Source organism: Acomys russatus, chromosome 2 (assembly GCF_903995435.1).
Source record: "Acomys russatus chromosome 2, mAcoRus1.1, whole genome shotgun sequence".
NCBI lineage: Eukaryota > Metazoa > Chordata > Mammalia > Rodentia > Muridae > Acomys > Acomys russatus.
In genome coordinates this window covers 10,150,734-10,177,121 of record NC_067138.1, presented here as the reverse complement: position 1 = coordinate 10,177,121, position 26,388 = coordinate 10,150,734, and the positions used below count along the sequence as shown (strand labels likewise).

At 42.0% G+C, this 26,388-nt stretch overlaps 1 protein-coding gene across 1 annotated transcript in view; it reads right to left on the bottom strand.

Annotated features, from left to right (window-relative positions):
* Positions 1-26,004, bottom strand: part of LOC127205981 (fatty acid-binding protein 12-like) — a 35,842-nt gene extending 9,838 nt beyond the window's left edge. Inside the window, 1 exon segment of the mRNA XM_051165336.1 lies at positions 25,881-26,004. Coding sequence (XP_051021293.1) covers positions 25,881-26,004 — 124 coding nt within the window.
* Between the last annotated feature and the right edge of the window lie 384 nt (positions 26,005-26,388).

The window sequence follows — 26,388 nt, the reverse complement described above, 5'->3', positions numbered from 1 at the left end:
TAATAAGCTATTGGCCATTGCAGCCTGCCCCAACACTGAGCTGGCTAGCACACAACGCGTGTTCAGGCTCCTGTAATTGGCTATACAGTTTTTTATATTTTTAGGTACCATCTGAGTGGGGGGGCTTCTGATGCTGTGATAGGTGATATGGGAGCCAGGACTCCTGGTTGTTTGTGAGATTGCCTTGTGACTTTTGGACTTACTAAGCTTGATCTCAGTTGCACAGTTTAGTCGTATGGGGGGTGGGGCTGCTGGGCCTGCATGGGGCAGTGACTGTGTATCTACAGAACCCAGGTTATAATGCACAGTTCCTTTCTCACGGAGTCCTCTACTTCAGAATTCTTTCACTACTGGGCTCCATAAAACAGGAATTATTTATGAAAAGTCACATATAACTCTGTTGCTGACAATGTGGCCTTGCCCCGAAACATCAGAAGTCCGTGTTGTAATGCTCCCATACACACACTGGGCAATACTGCCTTTTCCCTGTCACTAGGATCCAAAATTAGAGGGTTTGTCAACCGTATGGCTCAGGCTGTCATATATACCCACCTCTCTGAAGACCTTCATGCATGCATGCTTCACTCAAAGCAAGAAGACTGCTTCATGGGCAGCATAGTCTGGGGCACACTCCTGAATTATATCACCACCAACAACCAAAGGCTCCAACAGACATGTTAGTAGAAGAGGAAAAACACAGGATTTGTATTTTGGAGAGATGACCTTAAGTGTCACTGACTAAGCTGGGCCCCTCAACTCTACAAGACTAGAATAACCCTCAATAATGACCCATTTTGGAAGTTATTTTGTTAATTGGATGTGTGTGTCTATGTGTGTCTATGTGCACATGAGTGCACATGTCTTCAGGGGCCAGAGGTATTGGATCCACCTGAGTTGTGAATTACAGACAGTTGTGGGTGCTAAGAGCAAAACTCAAATCTTTTAACAGAGAAATATGGTCCTCTTAACCACTGAGCCATCTCTCAGGCCCCAGCATTATATTTTGTTGTCATTTGTTTTTCTTTGCTGGAGGCTTGCTTTTGTTTTTGTTTGATACGAGGTGTCACTACATAGCCATGGACGACCTGAAAATATCTAGGTAGACCAGACTGCCCTCAAACGCACAGAAATCCCCTTGGGATTCAAGGGACTATGCGCCACACCCAGCTCATCACCAGCATTAACCCCCACACTCCGGATAGCACATGCACCGGCATGTCAGCCTCACCCTCCCCATCCCTTCTGACACATAGGGTGTTATACATTAGATGTATCCATCAGTCTCACCTGCCTGTGTGACAACAGACTTAACACAGCCCTGGAACCAAACTGCAGACACATACTGTCTGCTCCGTGGAAACACGGTTTGTTATTATCTTGCCCAATCTTTCCTGGTTGGGTAAAGAACAATGACTTGGCACCATCTGTAACTCCGAGGTAAGGATGTGCTAATGTGCATTACCGAGATACCCACCAAGCACAGCCAGTTCTGGTACAGTCTGAGTTTGCAGCAGCCTATGGTTATCCTCCAGGATATGTGTGGCCCGCGAGTCAAGCTGTCACAGTGGACTGAACGAGGTACGTGCCGCACGCTGCTTTCTATGTTCTTTGCAGCTGCAGAGAAGCATGAATATCTGTCCCTTATCTCCATCATCATCACCAAATGCAATTTTAATTTTGGTTCTGCTAGGGCTCAAGCTTGGCATCTTAAATACAAATAGGCAGACATGCCCCCCCCCCACTGAGCCACATCCCCAATCCCCAAGTACAACAGTATTTGATGTACTATTATATTCATGTCAGGAGAAGAGGTGAGGTTGAGAGATATCGGAATGTGCCATCTGTCCCACTTTCCTTCAGATTTTCCTCAGTCCCTTGGACTGAGATTATCCAAACCCTCAGATTATCCAAACTCCATGGCAACCCTACAAGAGCAAACTGCACTAGTAGCTCTGTGGCCCTTGCCATTGGCGCATTCCTAATCACCTCATAAATGATGTGGCTTCTGGACTCATGGTACATACTCCTATGACTTTCTACACACACACACACACACACACACACACACACACACACACACACACACACTTTCTATAGAAAGATACAGAAACTACACTGGTCTCTAAGATATCTTAACACTCTACTACAAAGAAGATGAAAGTCTCAGCACAGGCATTTCCAGCTTTTTGGCATACTGAATTTGAATTGTTTATTTAAGCAATTTAATGTATTTTAGGCCCAATGAGCACTTCAGTGCCTAGAGAATGAGAAATACACACAATGTCTTTCCTTTCACAGGGGAACTTGCAGGAGACACACAAAATGCTCCCAACACTATGAAAGGTTTGAAACTGCTTTCATCTGGATGCCTACCAATGTAACAAGAAGCTGTGGGGTAGGTATTTTTATTGTTTGATTTTTATTGAATTATTGGTTTGTGATGTTCATATATCAAATGATCTTACCAGTACAAACCATTTTATTTTTAACTTTTAAATTATATAAAACATGAACTCAGGGCTGGAGAGATGGTTAAGAGCACTGCCTGCTCTTCCAAAGGACCCGGGTTCAATTCCCAGCACCCACATGGCAGCTCACAACTGTCTGTAACTCCAAGATCTGACACTTTCACACCAATACACATAGATTAAAACTAAATAATACATTTTTTAAAAACATGAACTCCTTCAAGAAAAATTCACATTTTGATTCTTTCGTTTAAGCATTTATGAAAGAGAATCAAGAGAATATCAGCCATTTCTGCTCCTTTCAGCACTCTTTAGTTGCCTATAGTTTTGTTTGTGGGACTGAGGCCTCGTGAGCGTTCCCTCACACATGTTAACATGTTTACACATGTAGTACTTCATCAGGTCATGTTTAAGGAGCCCTGTTGGTGAGACTTTATGGGCACAACTTCTGACTTTTCTAGGAGACAAAATCTCCTACCACACCAAATCCTCTGATGCTGTAGGCTGTAGCTCTTAAAATCTTTCTTTCCTGCTTCCACCAAGATCCCTGATCCTTGCGTATAGGAGTTGTGTTGTAAATTTATCACTTGGGACTGAACTCCACAACTCTGTCTTGATTGGCTGTAGGTTTCTGCAATGCTCTCCACCTTTTTTTTTTTTTACATTTTTTAATTAATTTATTCATATTACATCTCGATTGTTAGCCCTTCCCCTGTTTCCTCCCATTCTTCCCTCCCTCCCCCTTCCCCCCTTCTCCCCTCCCCTATGTCTGTGATTGAGGGAGACCTCCTCCCCCTATATATGCTCTTGGAATATATATGCTTCTTGGTAACTTGCTATCCTTCCTCTGAGTGCCGCCAGGCCTCCCCATACAGGGGACATGGTCAGAAAAGGGGCCCCAGAGTTTGTGTGAGAGTCAGATCTCACTCTCCACTCAACGATGGAGAATATCATGTTCGTCGGCTAGGTCTTGGTAGGGGTTCGAAGTTTACTGCCTATATTCTGCTTGGCTGGTGCCTTAGTTTGAGGAGGACCCCAGGACCCAGATCTGCCTGTTATAAAGTTCTTCTTGTAGGTTTCTAGGACCCTGTGGGTCCTACTATTTCCCCATTCTTCCATGCTACTCTTGCCTATAGTCTCAATAGGATGTCCTCTCCTCTGACCCACTTTCTTGGTAAGTAAAGTTTTTCATGGTACGTATCCCTTGGACTAGTGTTTTGATATAAGTGAGTATATACTGTTTGTCTCTTTTTGCATCTAGGACATATGCTCAACCATGTTCATAGCTGCTTTATACATAATAGCCAGAACATGGAAACAACCTAAGTGTCCCTCAGTAGAAGAATGGACTAAGAAACTGTGGTATATTTACACTATGGAATACTACTCAGGTATTAAAAGCAAGGAATTCCCGAAATTTGTGGACAAATGGATTGATCTAGAAATTATCATAATGAGTGAGTTCACCCAGAAGCAAAAAGAGACAAATGATATATATTCACTCTCCACCTTTTTGTTGCAAAGAGAAGTTTGCTTGGTGAGGGCTGAGGATTGCATTTATCTGTGGGCATGAAGACAAATATTTAGAATGTAGTTAAGTAAAGTGGCCATTGTGGTTCTCCATGGTTCATGACTTCACTTGCCTTGGGTGATTGATTGGCTAGGTTTCCAGTACCAAGCATAATTTTTCTCTGGTTAAATAGGCTGCCATATCTAATTCAAGAGCTGTTGGTTACTGCCAAGGTATACATGCCACTACTGCCCCCTAGGATTATCAGGCTGTGCTGTTACACATTGCAGTTTGTAGGGAGCACAACTAGGTAGGACTGCTGGCTGCTTCCCTCCTTTGGAAGTGTGCATGGCAACTTCTGTTACTACGAAAGCTAGTCTTTAGGGAAGAGGCGTTCAAGTCAGTTCCAGTTCAGAGGCCTCTGAGCCCTGAGTTTGGTGTGCATGGTGTCTTCAGAAATAGGGACTTACCTTCCACATCTGGAGGAAGCCAAGGAAAATAGCAACACCTTGTAATGTTTGGAGATGTCTTTGGGCAAAGGGGGGCTTCTCGTGCCTGGTGTTGGGGGTTTTGTTAAATGAGCTATGGCTCTTGTAGGGAGCATTGTCAGGCCGGATTAAATAGGCCTTTTAAAGAAGATGTTGGCAAAGTGAACCATGTGTGAAATCTAGCCAACATATGTAAATGGCTTTCTTAGATACAGACATGGAGATAGTATCACGTTATAATAACAAAGCAGAGTAATTGCAACTAACAGTACTGGCTTAGAGAGCTAAAAGATTCATCATCGGCTCCTTGAAGGAAGAAAAATATTTCTGAGCCAGGCGAGATGACAATATAATGCTAGTACATGGGAGGCCATAGCAGGAGGATAGGCATGAATTTGAGGCCAGCCAGGGCTGCATAGCACAACCTTGTAAGCTTTCCTTTCTTAGGCTAAAAGAGTCATAGCTCACATATTTCATCCCACAGCTTTCTCATCAAGACATTTCTGCCAGGAATGGTGACACACACCTTTAATTCCAGCACTTGAGAGGCAGAGGCAGGAGGATCTTTGTGAGTTTGAGGAAAGCTTGGTCTACACAGTCCCAGGACAGCCAGATTATATATTGAGACCCTGTCTTACAACAAACAAACAAACAAACACACAAAGAAAAACAAATTACTAACTCTCCCACCAAAAAGAGAGAGAGAGAGAGAGGGAGAGAGAGGGAGAGAAGAGATTTTTATGGTTATGCTATGGATAAAGACAACAGAAATTTAACATAAAGAGCCAAAGTCTAGTGTTTTTACAAAAGTTACTTGAAAGATAGTTATTAGTCACTTATGGGTGGGATTTTTTTAAAAAGATTATTCTTGGTGTTGCAAGGCAGAAAGATACGGCAATTTAAAAATAATTGACTATGAAATAAATAGGGCAAAAATCCCTGCTGTCTGCTTTTTTCCTGGGGCTAACCCAAGTAGTCAATGAGCCTGCTGATTTATAAAGCTCACTTCAGAAGTATCCCGGAGCGTCTTATAATCCACCTGTTTTAGGCACTTTAGTGATATTAAACCTTCCAGATGATCACACAATTCTGATGTTGAGATCAAAACTGTGCTATGAAAGAACATTCATTGGTATACAAATTTGTATATTGATGCAAAATAAGTTTAATTTTGATGCATTGGTATAGAATTCAAATTTAAGATTATTCTTCACACACGTTATATATTTCTACTCTAATATGAGCATTGTACCCGTATCGCTCAACTAGTACACAAGGTTCACCTTGAAAGTGCAATCGCGAGCTGTTTAGGATAAATAAATTAGACAAATTAATTGCCAATTGATCAAATCATGGTCATGTCAATTACTAGTCTACTGTTATCACAAGAATATACATCCTAGGAGTAGCAGATAGATATGACTCTATAGACAGATAAAGTAAAATAATTACATAAGGTCTTCAAAAACTTCAGAGACCTACAGAAAATGGCATTTAAAAAATTTTTTTATTGTTGTAAGGATTCTTTGACAATAAGACAGGTCAACTCCTGGTAACACCCAGGCTACCTCAAAGAAGATGATGAACATCAAAGAACCTCCTCATGGAGATGACTTCAAATGTGGCAAACCAGCCACTGGGCAAAATATCCTCATTTCTACCACAGACAGAATCCTGCATAAAAAAGGGCAAGCTTGGATGCAGGTAGAGTTGACGTCCAAACTCTGCCAAGACAGAGTAGGCAAATCCTCAATAGTCCCTGCCTCAGAAATGTGTCTGTCAGATATATTGGGCCAGAAGGCTGAAGATGATGCTCCAATGTTATAGAGAGTTATGGGTGACTGTTCAGGCAGCAAACTGTCTCTGTCATTTTTTTTTTTTTCAATTTGGAAGCTGCCAACCTGCACTTCCTCTTTACTCAGGTAAATAATTGTATTCCTTCTCAAGTCTCTGATGAGGTTGAAGACCAAATAGGTTAGTTTCACAATTAAGCTTAGTAGTTTAGGAGTTAAGATGTTTTTAGGTCTAAATAAATGTTTTTTAAGTTGATAGAGATGAGATATGATCGATATTGAGTTACATTCAGAATTTTAGACTCACCAACATAGGAAAATGTTTTCTTCAAGGTTGCCAAATGCAAATAGCCAAAACACTAGGAATGTAACATTAATATAATTCCCTGATTATTTTGTGGTTCTTCTGGCTCTATGTAGTTTATTATATATATTAAATGTATATGCAAAAAGTAAAAATATTAAGAAAGAAGAAAAAGAAAAACCTTCAGAATGACTTTGTAAAACTTGTTGAAAGCAAGGGATATCTAATAAAAATTAGTGTTAAAGCAAAGATTATAATGATAATAGCACCCTACAAGCCGGTAGGGTTGTGACTCTGGCTACCTTTGTAGGAAGGGTGTTGAGGGAACTTGGGAGAAGTGTAGTCCTGCCAGGCCTTCCCTCCGCATTTGCTTACTGAGGACAACAGAAAACAATAGCAGTTTAGCTGTTAGGAGACCTTGAGAGGTTTTCATGGGCCCTGTCAAAGCAGCAGGCTTGTGGGGGAAGACTGGAAACTGACCACAATAACTGCCACTGGCCTGCTGACAGTTATCAATCGGCCATCAGACGGCACTGCTTGGCACCTCTGCTCTCCATTCGCCTGCCCCAGTAGGCTGAATTGTGTCCCTCACAAAGATACACATGTTTCAGCTCTAGCCCTGAGCTGGTAAACATGACCTTGCTTGGAAAGGGAATCTTTACAGGAGCTCAGTGCAAAGATGTTTGGATTCAGCACACATTTCACACCATCAGGTATGTCCTCGTTAGAGAAAGGAGGAGAAGATCTGAGGAAAGAGTACGTGAAGAGCGGCAAGAAGCCGTGAGCCAACGAGCATCAAACCAGTGGCCTCCAGAGACAGCAATGGCCACAGCTCCCAGGCAGTGTGCTGGTATACTCCTGCCCGGGTACTGTCCTGTCCAGCTCCCTGCTAACACACACACACACACACACACACACACACACACACACACACACACACACACACACTCACACATACACACATACACACACGCCAGGACACTCTGCCCCTCCCTCACACTAAGCTCCTGTTCTAGCACTAGCAACACCCCCAGTCCTCTCTGTTCTTTAAAGCTACCAAATTTGTAGCAATTTGTTAGGCTCGCCCCAAGAAATAATACGTGGAGAAACTAGTTTTCAAAGTTTTACATCTCTTTTATGTTAAAATGAGGACTTGATTTTATTGTATTACATACCATTTAAACTTGTTTAGAATTATCTCTGTTGTTGTTGTTGTTGTTATTGTTGCACTTTTTACATTCTTTTTGGTCAATTGTTACTAAAGGTAACAATTATGGTCACAATTTAACCAAAGATAGAAGGAACTTCTGTAAGTAATAGCAATTATAGAAATATAGTTAAATAAAATTAGATATTTTAATTGCATATTACAATTAGATTGCTGACATTAATACAAGAAAATTATGCTGGAAAGCTTTTGATAGCTTACTATAAACTAGAACCACTAGGAAAGAAGGAACCGAACCTGAGCAACTGCCTCCATCAGATTAGCCAGTAGGCAACTCTGGGGGGATGGGGCATTGACTTGATTAATGACTGATATGGCGGGACCCAGCCCACTGGGCAGGTGGTCCTAGGGTGTATACGAAAAACAAACTGAACGCCATGAGGAGCAAGCCAGTAAGCAACAGTCTTCTGTTCCATGGCCGCTGCTCCAGCCCCTGCCTCTTCCAGGATCCAGCCTGGTTTTTGCCCTGACTTATCTCAGTGATGTGGAAGTGTAAGCCAAATAAACCCTGTCCTCCCCCAAGTCACTTAGGTCATGGTGTCTTATCACTGCAACACAAAATAGCCAATACAAAAGGCACTACTATACCTCTAGATTTTATCCCTCCTCCTACTGCCATGTCCAGCCATTTGTTTTCTTTTAAAATCTGTATCCTTCAACTTCGTTGGGTGTGCATGTATTGAAAGACTCAAGATGTAGACAATAAAATAAGTCTGGGATGCTATAGACTGTATTGGGCTGTAATTCCTACTGTCACAGGATTTCAGCTAATCCACACGGGTGCTGGAATTGGCTGGCTGGTGCTGTGTGCCTCTAAGAAATCATGTGGTTCTGACAAATCATTACAACGTGGAGGCTTCCTGGTGGGATGAATAAAGGATACTAGGTCAGAGCCAGGTGGCCTGAGGCTTGTGAATCAGACCTGCTGGGTTCCCATGCTTTGTTGCCCTGGTTTCCTGGAGCGGAAGGAAGCTGCTAGAACCCAGCTGCTGCCTAAGCACTCTCTGTAGGCCATCAGCAAACGACTTGTCATCCAGTTGTTGTGGGATAGCATTGCCCCTAGGGGTTCCCCAGCATGGCTTGCAGTAATGAGCATGCCAACTCCTGTGAGCCACCCTGTCTTTTTAATCAGAATTTAGGGCTAGGCGTGGGAATGTATATTATATTTCCAGAGTTTCTCCTAGATGTATCTCCAGAGTCTGTCTTGAAATGACTCAAGTCTAAGGCCCAGCAATTAGACACACTGCTCTAGACTAGGCATGCTCAGGGTGGGACCATGGCCATTAGTGTTCAGTGTCAACTTGATCACCTGGGAGACTGGTCTCTGGGCATGCCTGAGGGGGTTATCGTAACTGTGTTTGCTCCACCTTAAATGTGGTGGGGGAGATGCGGGGGAGGGGACAACAATTCCCTGGGCAGGGGATAGCAGGGTATATAAAATGGAGGAAGGGAACTGTGCAGTAGGACACACGCATCTGTAGCTCGGTTTCTCAGCTGTGGATGTGGTGTGAGCAACTTCCTCAAGCTCCTGCCACTGACCTGGAATTAGAACTGTGAACTCAGTGAGGCCTCTTCTTCCTTAAGCAGCTTTTGTTGGGGGTGTTTTATTCCAGCAGTAAGTCCTTCCATCCCCGGGCAGCAGTCCTTCGGTCCAACAGCAATACTGAGAAAGACAAATTCTTGGCCCTTCCTACGGCCTGCTAAATCAGAATATCTGGGAAAGGGGCCTGAAAACTGGTGCTTTTAACTAGTTCTCTGGGTAACACTGATGCATGCTGAAGTTCAAGACCCCCGTCCCTCATTTACAAAGACCAGTAAGGAAAGAGAAAATGTATACCCTTAGAAGCAGATGAGACATCATCTCACCACACGTGACCCAGTGTGGCACCAATTGACCTGACACACATGGTTGCCATGAGACGCTCCCGGTGTCTGGGTCCTTCCTGTTGAATACCCAGAACCCAAACTGAACCATGATGTAATAGCCAACATGTAAAGACGAAAGGAAACGATTTTCACATGAGTCTCTGCAAGGTGCCAATGCTGTAACAAAGAAAACCTGAGAGATTGTCACAGAATGGAGGAAACCGAAACGGTGCTACCAAGTAAGACCTATTTGCCAGCCAAGTGCTCTGCCAGTCATAGAAAGGAGATGTTTGAGAAAGTCTATTCACAAGGTAAGAAAGTGTGGTTGGGAGCTGTAAGTCTCAAATCTACCTCAGGTTGAGGGTGTGGTATTTTTGATGGGATAGAGAAGCAAGGTAATGCGAGAGTTGGAAAGAATTGGTGTTAGAGGGTATTGGGCACATGTGCCATTTGTCTTTCTTAGATACCTTCTCAGAAGATAGAAATAGTAGTATCTATCAGATACTTGCATAGGCTCAAGTAAAGGTCAGTGGCTCTCGCCTATATGAGCTTCCTCCAACTTCCTCAAAAACAAAGAGACTAATGCATAGGCACCCACTAACATTATGACCGAAGCATCAGCAAAGCTGGTGGCTGCCTGCCTTATGGTCTCTAAGACATGACAGAAGCAGAAGCTAGGGGGCGTGTTTGGGGTTTTCCTTGGTTGTAGCGACTCTGCTCAAAGCAGGGCTCTGTTTTGTGACATAGAATAGGAACACGTGTGAAAAGGAAAGACAGGGAAATTGGAAACGCCTGTAGTTACTTGTATAAGCGCTGTATGTACGCCTTAGTTTTTAAAAATATACACTAAAATGTAAACTACTAGCCCAATGGGAGAACTTCAGGAAAGCTGTATGGGAATTCTTTATATTGCATTTGCAAGTTCTCTGTAAATCTAAAATTATTCCAATATTTAAAATGAGGAAAGCAAAACAACAAAAATTTAAAAATTAAATGAAAGTGTGGTTGATAGACAGCAGCACTGGTGTCACCCGCAGGCTGTCAGCCCAGCAGGTTGTCAGAACTGACCCTGACTCACTAACAATGTGCTGCCCATGTGAGTCATGTATGATATAAATTAAGAAGTCCGCTTTCAGACAGGTGTAGTGGCGCACACCTTTAATCCCAGCACTCGGGAGGCAGAGGCAGGCAGATGACTGTGAGTTCGAGGCCAGCCTGGTCTACAAAGCGAGTCTAGGACAGCCAAGGCTACACAGAGATAAACCCTTTGTATCGAAAACGAAAAGACAGAAGAAAAAGAAGGAAGAAGAAGAAGAAGAAGAAGAAGAAGAAGAAGAAGAAGAAGAAGAGAAGCAGAAGAAAAGAGAAGAGACGGAAGAAAGAAGAAGAAGAAGAAGAAGAGAAGAGGAAGAAGAAGAAGAGAAAGAAGAAAGAAGGAAGAAGCGAAGAAGACAAGAAGAGAAAGAGAAGAAGAAGAAAACAAGAGAAGAAGCAGAAGCGAGAAGAAGAAGTAGAAGAAGAAGAAGAAGAAAGAAGAAGAAGAAGAAGAGGAAGAAGAAGAAGAGAAAGAAGAAGAAGAAGAAAGAGAAGAAAAGCAGAGAAGAAGAAAGAAGAAAAAGAGAAGAAGCAGAAGAAGAGAAAGAGAAAAAAAAGAAGATAGAAGAGAAGAAAGAAGAAGAAGAAGAAGAAGAAGAGGAGGAAGAAGAAGAAGAAGAAGAAGTCCATTCTCTCCCATAAAACCAGGATTCAGCACAGCTTAGCCTGACAGCACCTGAAACATGCATCAGTTTTGATTGCAGGCCATCCGTCTGTCTTTCAGGTGCCACATTCAGTTTGCAAGCTCCTTCAGATCAACAAGACTCTCATACCTCTCTCTGGCTTTCATCCTTGTACAGTGTCCCCTCTGATGCAACTCAAATTGTATCTTGTGCTTACAAGACATTTTCTTCCCTAAAATTCTAGAACTTGGGCAGCACACATTTGAAACCCCAGCAGCCACAAGGTGAAGGCAGAAGGGCCCAGGTTCAAGACCTTCCTGAACTGTACTGTCAGCCCCTATAGATAGTGCTGGAGTCCCTGCCCAGGAACACAAAGCCACGACCCTCCAACCTCAATGCCATGTGTCACTTTTCTTATTCTGTGATCAATACTGACAAGCAATCTAAGGGAGGAAGGGTTGATTGTGCTCACAATTTAAGGACTGATACACTGCGTCCTGCTGTGGACGACATGGCTGCCGGAGCATCAGTCAGCTGGTCACATTGCCTCAGGATCCGGAGACAAGAGGTAGACAGGAAGCAGGGCCAAGCTGATAAACCCAAGACCTATGCCCAGAGGCCCACTTCCTGCTGCAGGCTCCAGCCCAAGAAGGTTCCACCACCTTCCAAACATCACCACCAGTGAGGGGCCAAGTGTTCAGACGCATGCTCCTCTGGGAGACATTTCTCATGTTAAACCACACCACCACGCAAAAACACAGAACAGCAAACATGGACAAAAATCTTGCCTTGCCTCCAGTCCCCAACTGTGTCTTTGAAACCCTGCTGCTACTCTCTGCCACAGGCTCCCTTTCACAAATAGCCAGCTGTGGTGCTTGGCTCGAGAATGGCCCCCATAGGTTCACATTTTTGGGATGCTCAATTCACAGTTGCTGGAACTGTTTGCAACTGGTCTGGAAGCCTGGCCTGGTTGAAAGAGGTGTGTCCCTGTGGGGTGGGCTTTGAGGTTTCTCAATTAGCTCTCTCTGCCTCTTGCCTGTGCATCAAGATGTAAACTTTCAGCTGCTGCTGAGAGCCATGTCTGCCTGCTGCCATGCTCCCTGTCATGATGGTCAAGCACTCTAACCGTCTAAAACTGATGCCTCGATCATGGTGTCCTATCACAGCAAAAAAAAAAAAAAAATAAAATAACTGAGATACCAACCTACCTATTGGGTACTACTGTCTGGAAGTCTCTGGCACACTGCAATGCTCGGTTTCAGTGCACTTTCTACTCTTGAGCCAACCAGTCCTGTACCACCAGTAAACGTATCTCTAACCAGTGTATGTCTTATTTCTTTTAACCTTCCCTTTTAAAAAACTCTAATCTTACTGATAAACTGAAAAATTATTTTCCCACATTATCAACAGTGATATAGGAAATTAACTTTACAACATCACTCAAAGTATAGAAAACAAAGCAAAATAAAAATACAAAACAAATAAAAACAACAGAGCAGCAAGTTGAATGTGGTGGCACAAGCCTTTAATCCTAGCATTTGACAGCCTGGGACAGGAGAATTAGAAGTTTAATACCAGGGTGGCTACATAGACCAAAGAAAGAAAGAGAGAAAGAAACAAAGAAAGAGAGAGAGAAAGAGGGAGGGAAGAAAGGAGAGCAGAAAGGAAGGAAGGTAAAGAAAAGAGAAAGTAAGAAAGAAAAAAGAAGAAGGGAAAAGAAAAAAGAAGGGCTGAAGATGTGCCCCAGCAGTTAAGAGTACTTGCTGCTCTAACAGAGGACCCAGATTAGGTTCCCGCACCCACAACTGTGTGTATCTCAGACACCAGGCACACACGAGGTACATAGACACACATGCAGGCATAAGATTCATAACATAACATGACATGACATAACACAACATAACATAACACAACATAAAACGTAACATTAATCTTAAAAAGTTTCTTTTTTAAAGTTACCAAACTTGGAGAAGAGTAACCCCAGCCCTGTATGCTAAAAGCTGATGGTGAACAGGACTGCCTTTATTATACACTCTAAGGAGAAAGCCTTCAACCCTATTCATAGGTTTATGCATAGCTTGACATTGTCTCACTAAAAAAAGTAAGTTACTAGTTTTGCCATTTTACAAAGTAGGAACTGGGATGAAATATCCAGCATTAGAAGATGCTGTCATTGGAGGGAGGCCATTTATGCCCAGCTTTGTGATCATCAGTGAGTTTATAAGATGAATAAACTTCAGGTGAGGCATTGTATGAGCCAAGTGCCCCTCCCATGTCATGATCAACTAAGAAATCCGAAATGAATGACGTCATTCCAAGAACGCTTGCCTATGATGCTTCTTCAGCAGGCTCAGGCAATGTAGAATACATTGCCTCACCTCTGTTGATGGTGATACTTCCCCTGGCAAGTCACAAGGTGGAAAACTAGTTTAGCCCTGGCTGCAGTTCAAAGTGAAAGATGGAAGTTAGTCAAGTGCTATTTTGAAATTACTCTGGGAGGGTGCAGGTGATTAAGAATTGCCGTTGGAAGATGCCTAAACCCGAACATTAACAATCTTGAGAAGAAAAAAGATGTGTTTGTTCGCTCATCCGGACCTCACATCTTCTAGGAAAAAGCTTCTACCGCTGAACTTTACCTTCATCCCTCATTATTTACTTGTGAATATGCAAATTTTTGATCATAGCTATATAAAGTGGTTGTTGAGAAAGCACACTAAATTGTTGTTGGAAATTGTTTTAGGTGATGGGGTTTGGGGTAAGCTGTTCTTTCTTTCTTTCTTCTGTTTTCTCCCCCTCTCTCTTCTACTTTTTAATCATTTCAATGTAGTCTTTCACATGAAAAATGACGCCATTTATCAGGTTTAGCAGTAGATTTATCTACTGAGCAACCTTGGCACCTTCCTAACAGGGTTTCTGAAAATGGAACACACTCACAGAGAGAAAGCCATGAAGGTGGGCAGATCTTGGAGGTAGACAGTCACTAATTAAGGCAAACCAGAATCTGAAAAAGGAAGAAGGAAGGAAGGTGTCTTAGTGTTCTGTTGCTGTGAAGACACACCATGACCATGACAACTCTTTTAAAAGAAAAGCATTTAAGTGGGGCTGGCTCACAGTCTGAGAGGTGTCATGGTGGGAGGGATGGTGGTGTGCAGGCAGACACAATGCTGGAGAAGTAGCTGAGAGTTCTACATCTGAATCCAAAGACAGCAGGAAGGAAGAGCGACTGGGCCTGTCTTGAGCTTTGGCATCCCAAAGTCATCCTGCACTGTCACACTTCCTCCAACATAGGCACACCTCCTTATCCATCCACAGTAGTGCCACTCCCCAATGACTAAGTATTCAAACATGAAAGTTTATGGGGTCCATTCTTACTGAAACCACCACAGAAGCCTCAGAAATGCCCCTGTTGATGCCTATTATGGATTTCTAGAGTCCAGAACTGAGAGCTTTCTAATGTGAGAAGCCACCATGCTGTGTGGGCTTGTCACAGCAGCCCCAGGAAGCTAAAGGACTTCTCATTTCAGTCTCCTCTGTAGGTTCTTCTACCTCCCTGTGTACTGATAGGTTTCCCTAGAACTGACTTCCACAGAGTCCTCTGACAACACACACACACACACACACACACACACACACACACACACACACGGGTAATTTTGAAAAAGAAAACTTGTCATTGAGTTGGATTTGGGGCCCATCTGGACAATCCAAGAGAGTATCATATTGAGATACTTAACTCTGTGAAGAATCTTTTTCCAAATAATAGCACATTCCTGTGTTTCACAGAGTGGGGTGTGGACACATATTCGGTGTGGGGTGTGCCCACTCAACTCGTTGTGGGGACAAGGTAGTCAGGAACTTGTGAGGACTGTCAGGAGCAGACAGGGCCACATTGTCTGCGCCAGGCCATGAGAAGTCCACTCTGAAGTTTAAATGGAAAAAGAAGGCCTGTTGGACTCTGTGTGATGCACCTTTCTCTGGATGCTCTTGGCATGGCCTTCCCCAGCATAATTAGAGAGATGAAAAATATGCAACTCCGGTGATGCTGGGGTCCAGAGAGAAAGGTGTATGCAAACAGACAAATTTCACAGCACTACCGAAGTGCTAAAGTAGAAAATGCCCGAAGTGCAAAGAAAAGTAAATGCGCACACACACACACACACACACACACACATACACACACACACATACACACACACACACACACACACACACACACACACACACATACACACGAGGCAGGTTGCAATGAAATAAATATAATACAAAAATGACATGCAGGACTTCCTGCAGCTGGTATGGGTTTTTCCAGTCGTGACTGTAGATCCCTTCAAGCAGCGTTTCCCGGACCAGATGGATTCATTTGCTACAGGGCAGCAGCTGACAAGGGCCTTCCATCAGACTGAGTTTTCTCTAGGATCAAAGAACAACTCACTAAGCGTTCTCTGGCTTGGATGTGGGTCCTACTATCTGGGGCCGAAGAATTAAAGAGAAGCCCTAGAGTTTATTTTGTTTTGTATTGTTTTAAGTAAGGGATATTATTGGATTTCTGTTTTAGAAAATAACTTTGTGGGAAAATTTGATAAAAATGAAAACTTGAGTCTGACAGAAGGCCAGTGTCAGTTGTTGCCGTGTCACAAATGAATCCACCTGGTTAGAGAAAGGCTGGGTGAAGATTTGCAGTCACCAGCAGGGGGAAAATCCATACCAACTGCAGGAAGTCCTGCATTTAATTTTGTATTATATTTATTTGATTGTGTGTGCATGTGTGTGTGTGTGTGTGCTGGCACATGCACGCATGTGTGTGTGAGCATCCATGCATGTGTTTGTGTGTGTGTGTGTGTGTGTGTGTGTGTGCGTGCGTGCGCACGCGTGCGCACGCGCTCATGCACATACATGTGGAGGTCAGAGAACAGTACATGAGTCAGTTTTTGCCTTCCACTGTGTGGAAGCCTCAGATCCTCAGGCTTAGCAGCATGGGCCTCTATCCACTGAGCCATCCCTGTCCCAGTCTTAATCTTTTCAAATGAATACAAAAGGCTGCTTAATTTTTCATAACATTTTTCAATACATTTGTTTGATATTTCATATTGCTCTAAAAACACAGCTGCAATATTTTCCTTGCCTTTTTAAACATTAGAAATTTAATTGTAATTATTTTGGAAAGTGATCTACTTGCCAAAATTCAAAATTGTGTTGAGAAAGTGTTTTTGAGCTTAAACAAAGACTATGTGTGTTTGAGATTTTATAAACCATGAAACTCAGGATCTTCTTCTCCTTGATAACATGACACACAAATTGTTAAGCCACAACCTTTCCTTTTTTCTTCATCCCCTAAGATCCCACATTAAAATCAGCATCGTAATATAAAACACATTACAAACTTTAAAGGTCCCACAGTCTTTAGAAATTCAAACACATTAAAAATTCTCTCTCTTTAAAATATCTTCTGAATCAAATGGTATATACTCACTTATATCTGCATACTAGCCCAAGGGGCATGTCCCACGAAGGCCTTCACTTACCAGGAAACTGGGACAGAGGGGAAGGCATCCTATTGGGACTCTAAATGAGAGACGCATGGGAGAACAGCAAAATAAAAGGATCCAGAGGGTCCTAGAAATCTACAAGTAGAACAATATGATAGGCAGATTTGGGCCCAGGGGTCCCGCTCAAACTAAGGCACCAGCCAAGGACAATACAGGAGGTAAACTTTAAACCCCTTCCCAGATCTAGCCAATGGTCAGAATATTCTCCACAGTTGAGTGGAGAGTGTGATACGACTTTCTCACATACTCTGGTGCCTCACATTTGACCATGTCCCCTGGAGGGGGAGACCTGGTGGCACTCAGAGGAAGGACAGCAAGTAGCCAAGAAGAGACTTGATACCCTATGAGAATATATAGGGGGACGTAATCCCCCTCAGGAACAGTCATAGGGGAGGGGAATAATGGGAAAATGGGGGGGGGGAGGAATGGGAGGATACAAGGGATGGGATAAACATTGAGATGTAACAAGAATAAATTAATAAAAAAAAAAAATAAATAAATAAATAAAATAAAATATCTTCTTCCTGGTATCTGCAAGTTCAGAGGTGAAATTTCCTGAAACCTCCAGGAAGAAAATGTGAGTCCGCACCCACCTGCAGGCAGCCCCCTGTCCCTGCATTTTTCCTTCAGTCTCTGCACCATTAGTGAGGCACTGGAGCCTCATAGTCTGGCAAGATATTGAGATGCCATGAGCATCCTCAGCCTGTCTGCAGCTCTGTGGCTTGATTATCCTTGCTCACTCAAGACATGTTACAATAAACAGTATTTATACACATTGCAGATCAATACAGCTGAAGCCACACCTAAGTAAGATTTTTACCAATTTAAAAACAGATTAAGCCTAAAAGGGTTTTGTTGTTGCTTTGATTTGTTTTGGTTTTGAGACAGGTTTTCATATAGTATGACCTTGAACTCCCCACATAGCTGTGGATGATCTTGAAATACTGATCTTCCTGCCTCAGTCTTCAGAATGCTGAGATAACATGTATACACAAAACTCAACTTATGGGGTTTTTTTTCATTGCTGCTTTCTCACCTTGCTTGTTTGATTTGACCCAAGTTTGTACCATGTAGGCCAGCCTGGCCTCCAACTCTCAGTCCCAATGTTTAAGCTCTGAGCACTAGCCTTTTGAAGTATTCCTTTTACTCTTCATCTGTACTGAATGCCTTCATAGTGATAGAAGGAATTGTACCCACTACTGGAGGAAAAAAGCAATGATAAACCCCAGCCAGTTATGAACTTTCCAAGTTATAATAATGACCTACTTATAAGGCATGCCTATTGGTACAATAGTGTCACAAACATTATGAGGGTAACCAACCTTTTTTTAAAATGTCCACTGCATAAGATTAAACCCATAACTGATATGGTTAATACAGCCAAGAAGGTGAGCCTAGATAGGTAATGGGCCCTGGGGGAAAAACTACTACTATTTTTTGGCTAAATTAACATGGCAATAAAATGACGTCTAATGACTTATTGTTATTTCCATAGAGCAATGCATCACTCAAACTTCATCAGAGAAGCTTCTTCTTGTAGTATATAGCAGTTCCCACAGAGACGCACAACTGGACAATGTGCAGATAGGGAAACTTAGGAGTGCCTAGCCCTGAATGGAATGGATGCCTTTTCCAAAGCCCTCCACTTAAGGCTCAGAGGGCTATGCAAAGAGATGTAGAACAGTGAATACACGTAAGAACACAGAGGGAGAGTCCAAGATGGTGGCACCCATCACACACTGTATCTGACCTAACGCACGGAGACCCGGGACCTGACTGGGAGCCATAGACCAGAAGAACTGGAGAACACTAGGTGAGTGGGGTCCTGCACAGTGCAGACCACAGGCCGGCCTGGCCCTGGATCAACCAATGGCACATCAAGGATGGGAGACCAGTCTCCACACTCTGGACCGGAGCCCGCCTGCAAACTGCAGCCAGGCTCTATAACCCAAACTCAGTATACGGGACTGAACTCCGGACAGTGAAGCACCAGAGCTCCTGGCCTGGGGAAATATCAGGGAAATGGGTGGATCTGTCCTCAGACCCACCCACCCCCAACCCACCTCAGTCCACAGAAAGCCCCAGGGGCCACACAGAAGCCCAGGTGGCTGTGAACACTTTCCCTGCCACAGCAGCATGGTCTGAACGCAACTGGACAGGAACCTAGCTACCAGCCACAGTGGACCAGGCTACAAATTGAGTAGATAGAACCCATCCTAGCCAGGCCACACAGCCTGGCAGGGTCTCCCATGCTCTTGAGAGAGGCTGGACAGCCCTGAGGGGTCAGGACAGAAAACTAAACAGCAGCCCCAACTCAGCAGGACTGAACCTCCACAGTTGCATTATCTGAATGGGTCTGGGCAAGAACCTAGCTATCAGCCACAGTGGTCCGTGACTACATAACTGGGCAGCTAGAACCCAGCCTAGCCAGGCTGCACAACCCAGCAGGGTCTCCCATGTCCTTGGAAGCATCTAGGCATCCCTGCAGGGTCAGGAAAGAAAACTAACCAGCGGCCCCAACACAGCAGGACTGAACCACTTCAGGTGCACAATCTGAAAGAGACTGGACAGAAGCCTAACTCAGCTGACCCATTGGGGAGCCTAATATGTGGAGCAAAGTCTCCTGGAGCAGAAACCAGGTCACCTGTCTGTTCCAGGGAAGAATTTCCTGACCCCCACAGCCAAGGGCCCTCGACCTATAATTACTCAAGCAACTATCCATTCACAACAACCAGTGAAGGACACCAGAAGCTACCTCCCAACATCAGAGACAGTAAGATGACGAAAGGCCAGCATAAGAACGCAAACAACAAAACTCAAAACAACATGCCAGTTCCAGATCCCAGCTATCCCAAAGAAAGCAACCCTCAGAACTCAAACACAATCGAAATATAAGGAAATGACCTCAAATCCTTAGTAATGAAGATGATAATGGAAGAAATAAATAAAATATGTGAACAAATGCAGGAAGATGCAGCCCAACAGGTTGAAGATATAAAAGAGGCCTATAGATAGTCACTGGAAGAAATTCAGGAAAATACAAATAATCAGATGAAGGAAATCAATAAAACAGTTCAATATATGAAGGCCTATGAAAAAGCACTGGAAGAAAATCAGGAATATACAAACAGTCAAATGAAGGAAATCAATAAAACAGTTCAGGATCTGAAAATGAAAATGGAAACTATGATAAAGGCACAGACAGAAGAAAAATGGGAATGAGAGACCGTAGAGAAGAAAGCAAGCAACACAGAGGTGAGCTTCTCTAACAGAATCCAAGAGATGGAGGAACAAAACATAGGACTAAAAGATACGATTGTAGAACTTGGAGAAACCATCAAAGAAAATGCTAAATCTGAAAAATTCATGACACAAAACATCCAAGAAATAAAGGACACCATGAAAACACAAAACCTGAGGATAATAGGCATTGAGAAAAGAGAAGATGCCTAACTCCAAGGCCCAGAAAATATCTTCAACAAAATCATAGAGGAAATTTTTCCTAATTTAAAGAAGGAGATGCATATAAACATACAAGAGGCCTACAGAACACCTAATAGAATAGACCAAAAAAAGAAAATCTTCTCGCCACATAATAATCAAAACACAAAGTATACAGAACAAAGAAAAATATTAAAAACAGCAAGGGGAAAAGAACAAGTAACATATAATGGCAAACCTATCAGAATTACACCCGACTTCTCACCAGAGACCATAAAAGCCAGCAGGGCCTGGACAGAGGTCATTAATAACCTTCAACATCAATGGTCTCAATTATCCAATAAAAAGGCACAGACTAACTAACTCAAGATTCTTCTGCATTCAGGAAACACATTTCAGCCATAAGGATAGTCATTACCTAAGGGTAAAGGGCTGGGAAAAAGTATTCCAAGCGAACGGACACAAGAAGCAAGCTGATGTAGCCATTTTAATATCTAATAAAATAGACTTCCAACCAAAATTAATCAAAAGAGATGAAGCAGGTCACTTCATACCCATCAAAGGTAAAGTCAATCAAGATGATATCACAATTCTAAACATCTACACTCCCAATACAAGGGCACCCACATTTGTAAAAGAACTATTAACAAAGTTTAAACCAAACATTGATCCCCACACATTAATAGTGGGAGACTTAAACACCCCACTTTCATCAAAGGATTGGTCATTGAAACAGAAACTAAACCAAGAAATAATGACACTAACCAACATCATTAATCAAATGGATCTAACAAATATCTACAGAACTTTTCACCCAAACACAAAGAATGATACCTTCTTCTCAGTACCCCATGGAACCTTCTCAAAAATTGATCATGAAGTAGGACACAAAGAAAGCCTTAGGAGATTCAAAGAGATTGAAATAATATCTTGTATCCTATCAGATCTTCATGACTAAAGCTGGACTTCAACAACAACAGAAATAACAAAAAGCCTATACACACATGGAAACTAAACAACGTTCTACTTAATGACACATGGGTCAGGGAAGAAATAAAGAAAGAAATTAAGGACTTGCTGAAATTCAATGAAAATGAAGGAACAACATACACAAATTTGTGGGACACATGGAAAGCAGAGCTAAGAGGAAAATTCATAGCACTAAGTGTCTTTATAAAGAAATTGGAAACATCCCATATAAGCAACTTAACGACACATCTGGAAGCCCGAGAAAAAAAAGAAGCAGAAACACCCAAGAAGAGTAGACGTCTGGAAATAATCAAATTCAGGGCTGAAATAATAAATTAGAAACAAAGAGAACAATTCACAGAATCAACAAAACCAGGAGCTGGTTCTTTGAGAAAATCAACAGGATACACAAACCATTAGTCAAACTAACTAAAAGGCAGAGAGACACTATCCAAATTAACAAAATCAGAAATGAAAAGGGAGACATAACAGCAGACACCGAAGAAATACAAAGAATCATAAGATCTTACTTCAAAGGCTTATATGCCACAAAACTTGAAAATCTAAGGGAAATGGACAATTTTCTTGATCTATTCCACTTGCCAAAGTTGAATCAAGATCAGATAAACAAACTAAATAATCCTATTTCTGCTACAGAAATAGAAACAGTCATTAATAGTCCCCCAACCAAAAAAAACAAACAAACAAACCAGGGCGAGATGGTTTCAGTGCAGAATTCAACCAGACCTTCAGAGAGGAGCTGATACCGATACTGTTCAAGCTACTCCAAAAGACAGAAATGGATGGAACATTACCTAATTCATTCTATGAGGCCACAGTCACTCTGAAACCTAAACCTCACAAAGATCCAATAAAGAAAGAGAATTTCAGACCAATTTCTCTTATGAACATTGATGCAAAAATATTCAATAAAATACTCGCAAACTGAATACGAGAACATATCAAAGATATTATTCACCATGACCAGGTAGGCTTCATTTCAGGCATGCAGGGATGGTTTAACATACAGAAATCCATCAATGTAATCCACCATATAAACAAACTGAAAGGAAAACACCACATAATCATCTCCTTAGATGCAGAAAGAGCATTTGACAAAATCCAACACCCATTCATGTTTAAAGTATTGGAGAGATCAGGTATACAAGGCACATACCTAAACATAATAAAGGCTATATGCAGCAAACCAACAGCCAACATCAAATTAAATGAAGAGATACTCAAGAAAATTCCTCTAAAATCGTGGACCAGGCAAGGTTGCCCACTTTCTCCATGTCTCTTCAATATAGTTCTTGAAGTTCTAGCCAGAGCAATAAGACAACAAAAGGAAACAAAGGGCATCCAAATGGGAAAGGAGGAAGTCAAATTATCCCTTTGCTGATGATATGATAGTGTACATAAGTGACCTCCAAAATTCCACCAGAGATCTCCTACAGCTGATAAACACCTTCAGCAAAGTGTCTGGATACAAAATTAACTCAAAAAGTCAGTAGCCTTCCTATATACAAATGTCAATCATGCAGAGGAAGAAATTAGGGAAACTACACACTTCATGATAGCCACAAGCAGTATAAAATATCTAAGAATAACTCTAACCAAACAAGTGAAGGACTGATTTGAAAAGAACTTTAAATCTCTGAAGAAGGAGATTGAAGATGACATCAGTAGATGGAATGATCTCCCTTGTGGATCAGGAGAATTAACATAGTAAAAATGTTCATCTTACCAAAAGCGATTTACAGATTCAATGCAATCCCTATCAAAATACCTACATAAATTTTAAAGATACTGAAAGATCAATTCTCAACTTCATATGGAAAAACAAAAAACAAGAATACCTAAAACAACCCTGTACAATAAAAGATCCTCTGGAGAAATCTCCACACCTGATCTCAAGCTGTACTATAGAGCAACGGTAAATAAAACAGCATAGTACTAGCACGGCAATAGGCTGGCTAATCAATAGAATTGAATCAAAGACCCAGAAATGAATCCACATACATATAGTTACTTGATTTTTGACAAATAAGCCAAATCTATCCAATGGGAAAAGGATAGCATCTTCTACAAATGGTGCTGATCTAACTGGATGTCTACATGTAGGAAAATGCAATTAGATCCATTTTTATCACCATGCACAAAACTCAAGTCTAAGTGGATTAAAGATGGCAACATAAAACCAGAGACACTAAATCAGTTAGAAGAAAAAGTGTGGAAGAGCCTGAAACACATTGGCACAGGAGACAACTTCCTGAACAGAACACCAACAGCCCAGGCCTTAATGTCAAAAATTAATAAATGGGACCTCATGAGGCTGAGAAGCTTCTGTAAGGCAGGAGACACTGTCAACAGAACAAAGCGACAGCCTACAGACTGGGAAAAGATCTTCACCAGCCCGACATATGACAAAGGTCTAGTATACAAAATATATAAAGAGCTCAAGAAATTAAACACCACCAAACCAAATAACCCAATTGAGAAATGAGGCTTGGAACTAAACAGAGAATTCTCAACAAAGGAATATCGAATGGCTGAGAAACAAAGAAATGTTCAATGCCCTTAGTTATCAGAGAAATTCAAATCAAAATGACTCTGAGATTTCATCTTACACCCATCAGAATGGCTAAGATCAAAAACTCAAGTGACATCACATGCTGGCAAGGATGTGGAGAAAGGGGAACACTCCTTTTGCATTGCTGCTGGGAATGCAAACTTGTACAACCACTTTGGAAATCTATCTGGTGTTTTCTCAGAAAACTGGGAATAGGGCTACCTCAAGACCCAGCTATTCCACTCCTTAGAATGTACCCAAAAAATGCTCCACCACACAACAAGGACATATGCTCAACCATGTTCATTGCAACCTTATTCATAATAGCCAGAATCTGGAAACAACCTAGATGTCCCTCGGTTGAATGGATAAAGAATCTGTGGTATATTTACACTATGAAATACTACTCAGCTATTAAAAACAAGGAATTCCCAAATTTTGTGGAGAAATGGATGGAACTAGAAGTGATCATACTGAGTGAGTTAACCCAGACTCAGAAAGACTCACATGGTATATACTCACTTATAATTGGACACTAGCCCAAAAGTTTGTCCAATGAAAGTCTTCACTTACCAGGAGATTGAGATAGATGTGAGGACTTTCAATTGGGACTCTAGGTGAGAGAAGTATGGAAGAATGGGGAAATAGAGGGATCCAGAGGGTCCTAGAAACCTACAAGAAGAACATCATAACAAGCAGATATGGACCCAGGTGGGTCTGCTCAAACTACTGCGCCAAGATGAGACTTGATAGTCTATGACCATATAGTGGGGGATGAGGTCCCCTTCTGTCACAGACCTAGGGGAGGGGAATAGGGTGAAAGTAGGAGGTAAGGAGGAATGGGAGGGTACAAGTGAGGGGGAAATAATTTAGTTGAAACCTGAATAAATTTATTAAGTAAAAAAAAAAAAAAAAAAAAGAACACGGAGGGCCTGTGACAGCATGCTCAAAGTCAACCAGACAAAATATCAGGTCAGGGAAAAGGAGGTGGAACAATGTCCTATCCTACTTTGGTTAGGGTTATTACTGCTGTCATAAAACATCATGACCAAAGGCAACTTGGGAAAGAAATTATTTATTTGACTTCCACATCACTGTTCATCACTGAAGGAAGCCAAGACAGGAACTACACCAGGGCAGGAACCTGGATGCAGGAGCTGATACAGAAGCCATGGAAGAATGCTATTTACTGGCTTGCTCAGCCTATTTTCTTAACTCAAAACTACCTACCCAGAAATGACCCCACCCACATCAGTAATTAGTAAAATGCCTTACAGGCTTGCCAAAAGCCCATTTTCTCAATTGAGGCTCCCTCCTCTTTGATGACTTTAGCTTCTGTCAAGTTGGCATAAAACTAGCAGCAAAACTGACTCCTCGATAACTTGACACAAATTGTTAAGCCACAACCTTCCTTTTTTTGTTCATCCCCTAAGATCTCACATTAACATCAATATTATAATATAAAACACATTACAAACTTAAAAAGTCCCACTGTCTTTATGAATTCAAGCACATTAAAAATTCTCTCTCTTTAGAATATCTAGTTTCTTAGAAAATAAATATCTTTAAAAGGTCAAAGTCTTTCCAATGTGGGAGTTTTTAGAAATAAAAATAAATACTTTCTTACCTCAAGAAGGAAGAATGAGGGTAGAGTCACACTCTGAACAAAGCAAAACCAAACTCCAACAGTATAAATAACTTAGTGTCCAATGTCCGGGATTCATTAAAAATCTTCTGGGATTCTTAAAAGGGCTTATATAACTACCCATAGCACATGAACATTGTCTTCTAGGCTCTGGCTGGCTCTGCTCCACAGCTGCTGCTGCCTTTGGTGGTCATCCCATGGCACTGGTATCTCCAAAATGCCAAAGTCCCTTCTGCAACTGGGCAGCACTTTCACTAACAGCCTTTCCCGGGCTTTCTTCTCAGTGCCAAGTTCAGCTTCTTTGCATGACTGCTTCAACCTTGAGCCCTCACCTTCTACTAAGGTTATACCTCGCCTCTCCTGGCTTCTCATAATGCCAGCCTCAGCTTCTGCCCATGGTTCCTTCATGTCTTCAAAACCAGTGCTACCAGTGCCACCAGGGACACTCTTATACATGACTAGCCAGCACACACTTCTACACAAGAAACTAATCAGAACTGAGGGGAAAATCCATTTTCTTCAGTAGAGTGACACTGGGTATATCATGTATACTCTAGTACAGGCCTAACACAAATCACTCCAGGATTATTTAATGTTTTTATTTTTCTTTTTAAAGAAAGAAAATATGAATTTGGGTAAAGGGGAGGTAAGGGAGATCTGGAAGACATTGGCGAATGGACAAGAATGTGATAAAAGTCCACTGTGTGAAGATCTCAAATGATAGATGGGAGATAGATAGATAGATAGATAGATAGATAGATAGATAGATAGATAGATAGATAGATAGATTCAGTGCTTTCATCAAGAATAGAATTACTCTATGACCCAGCTGTGCAACTC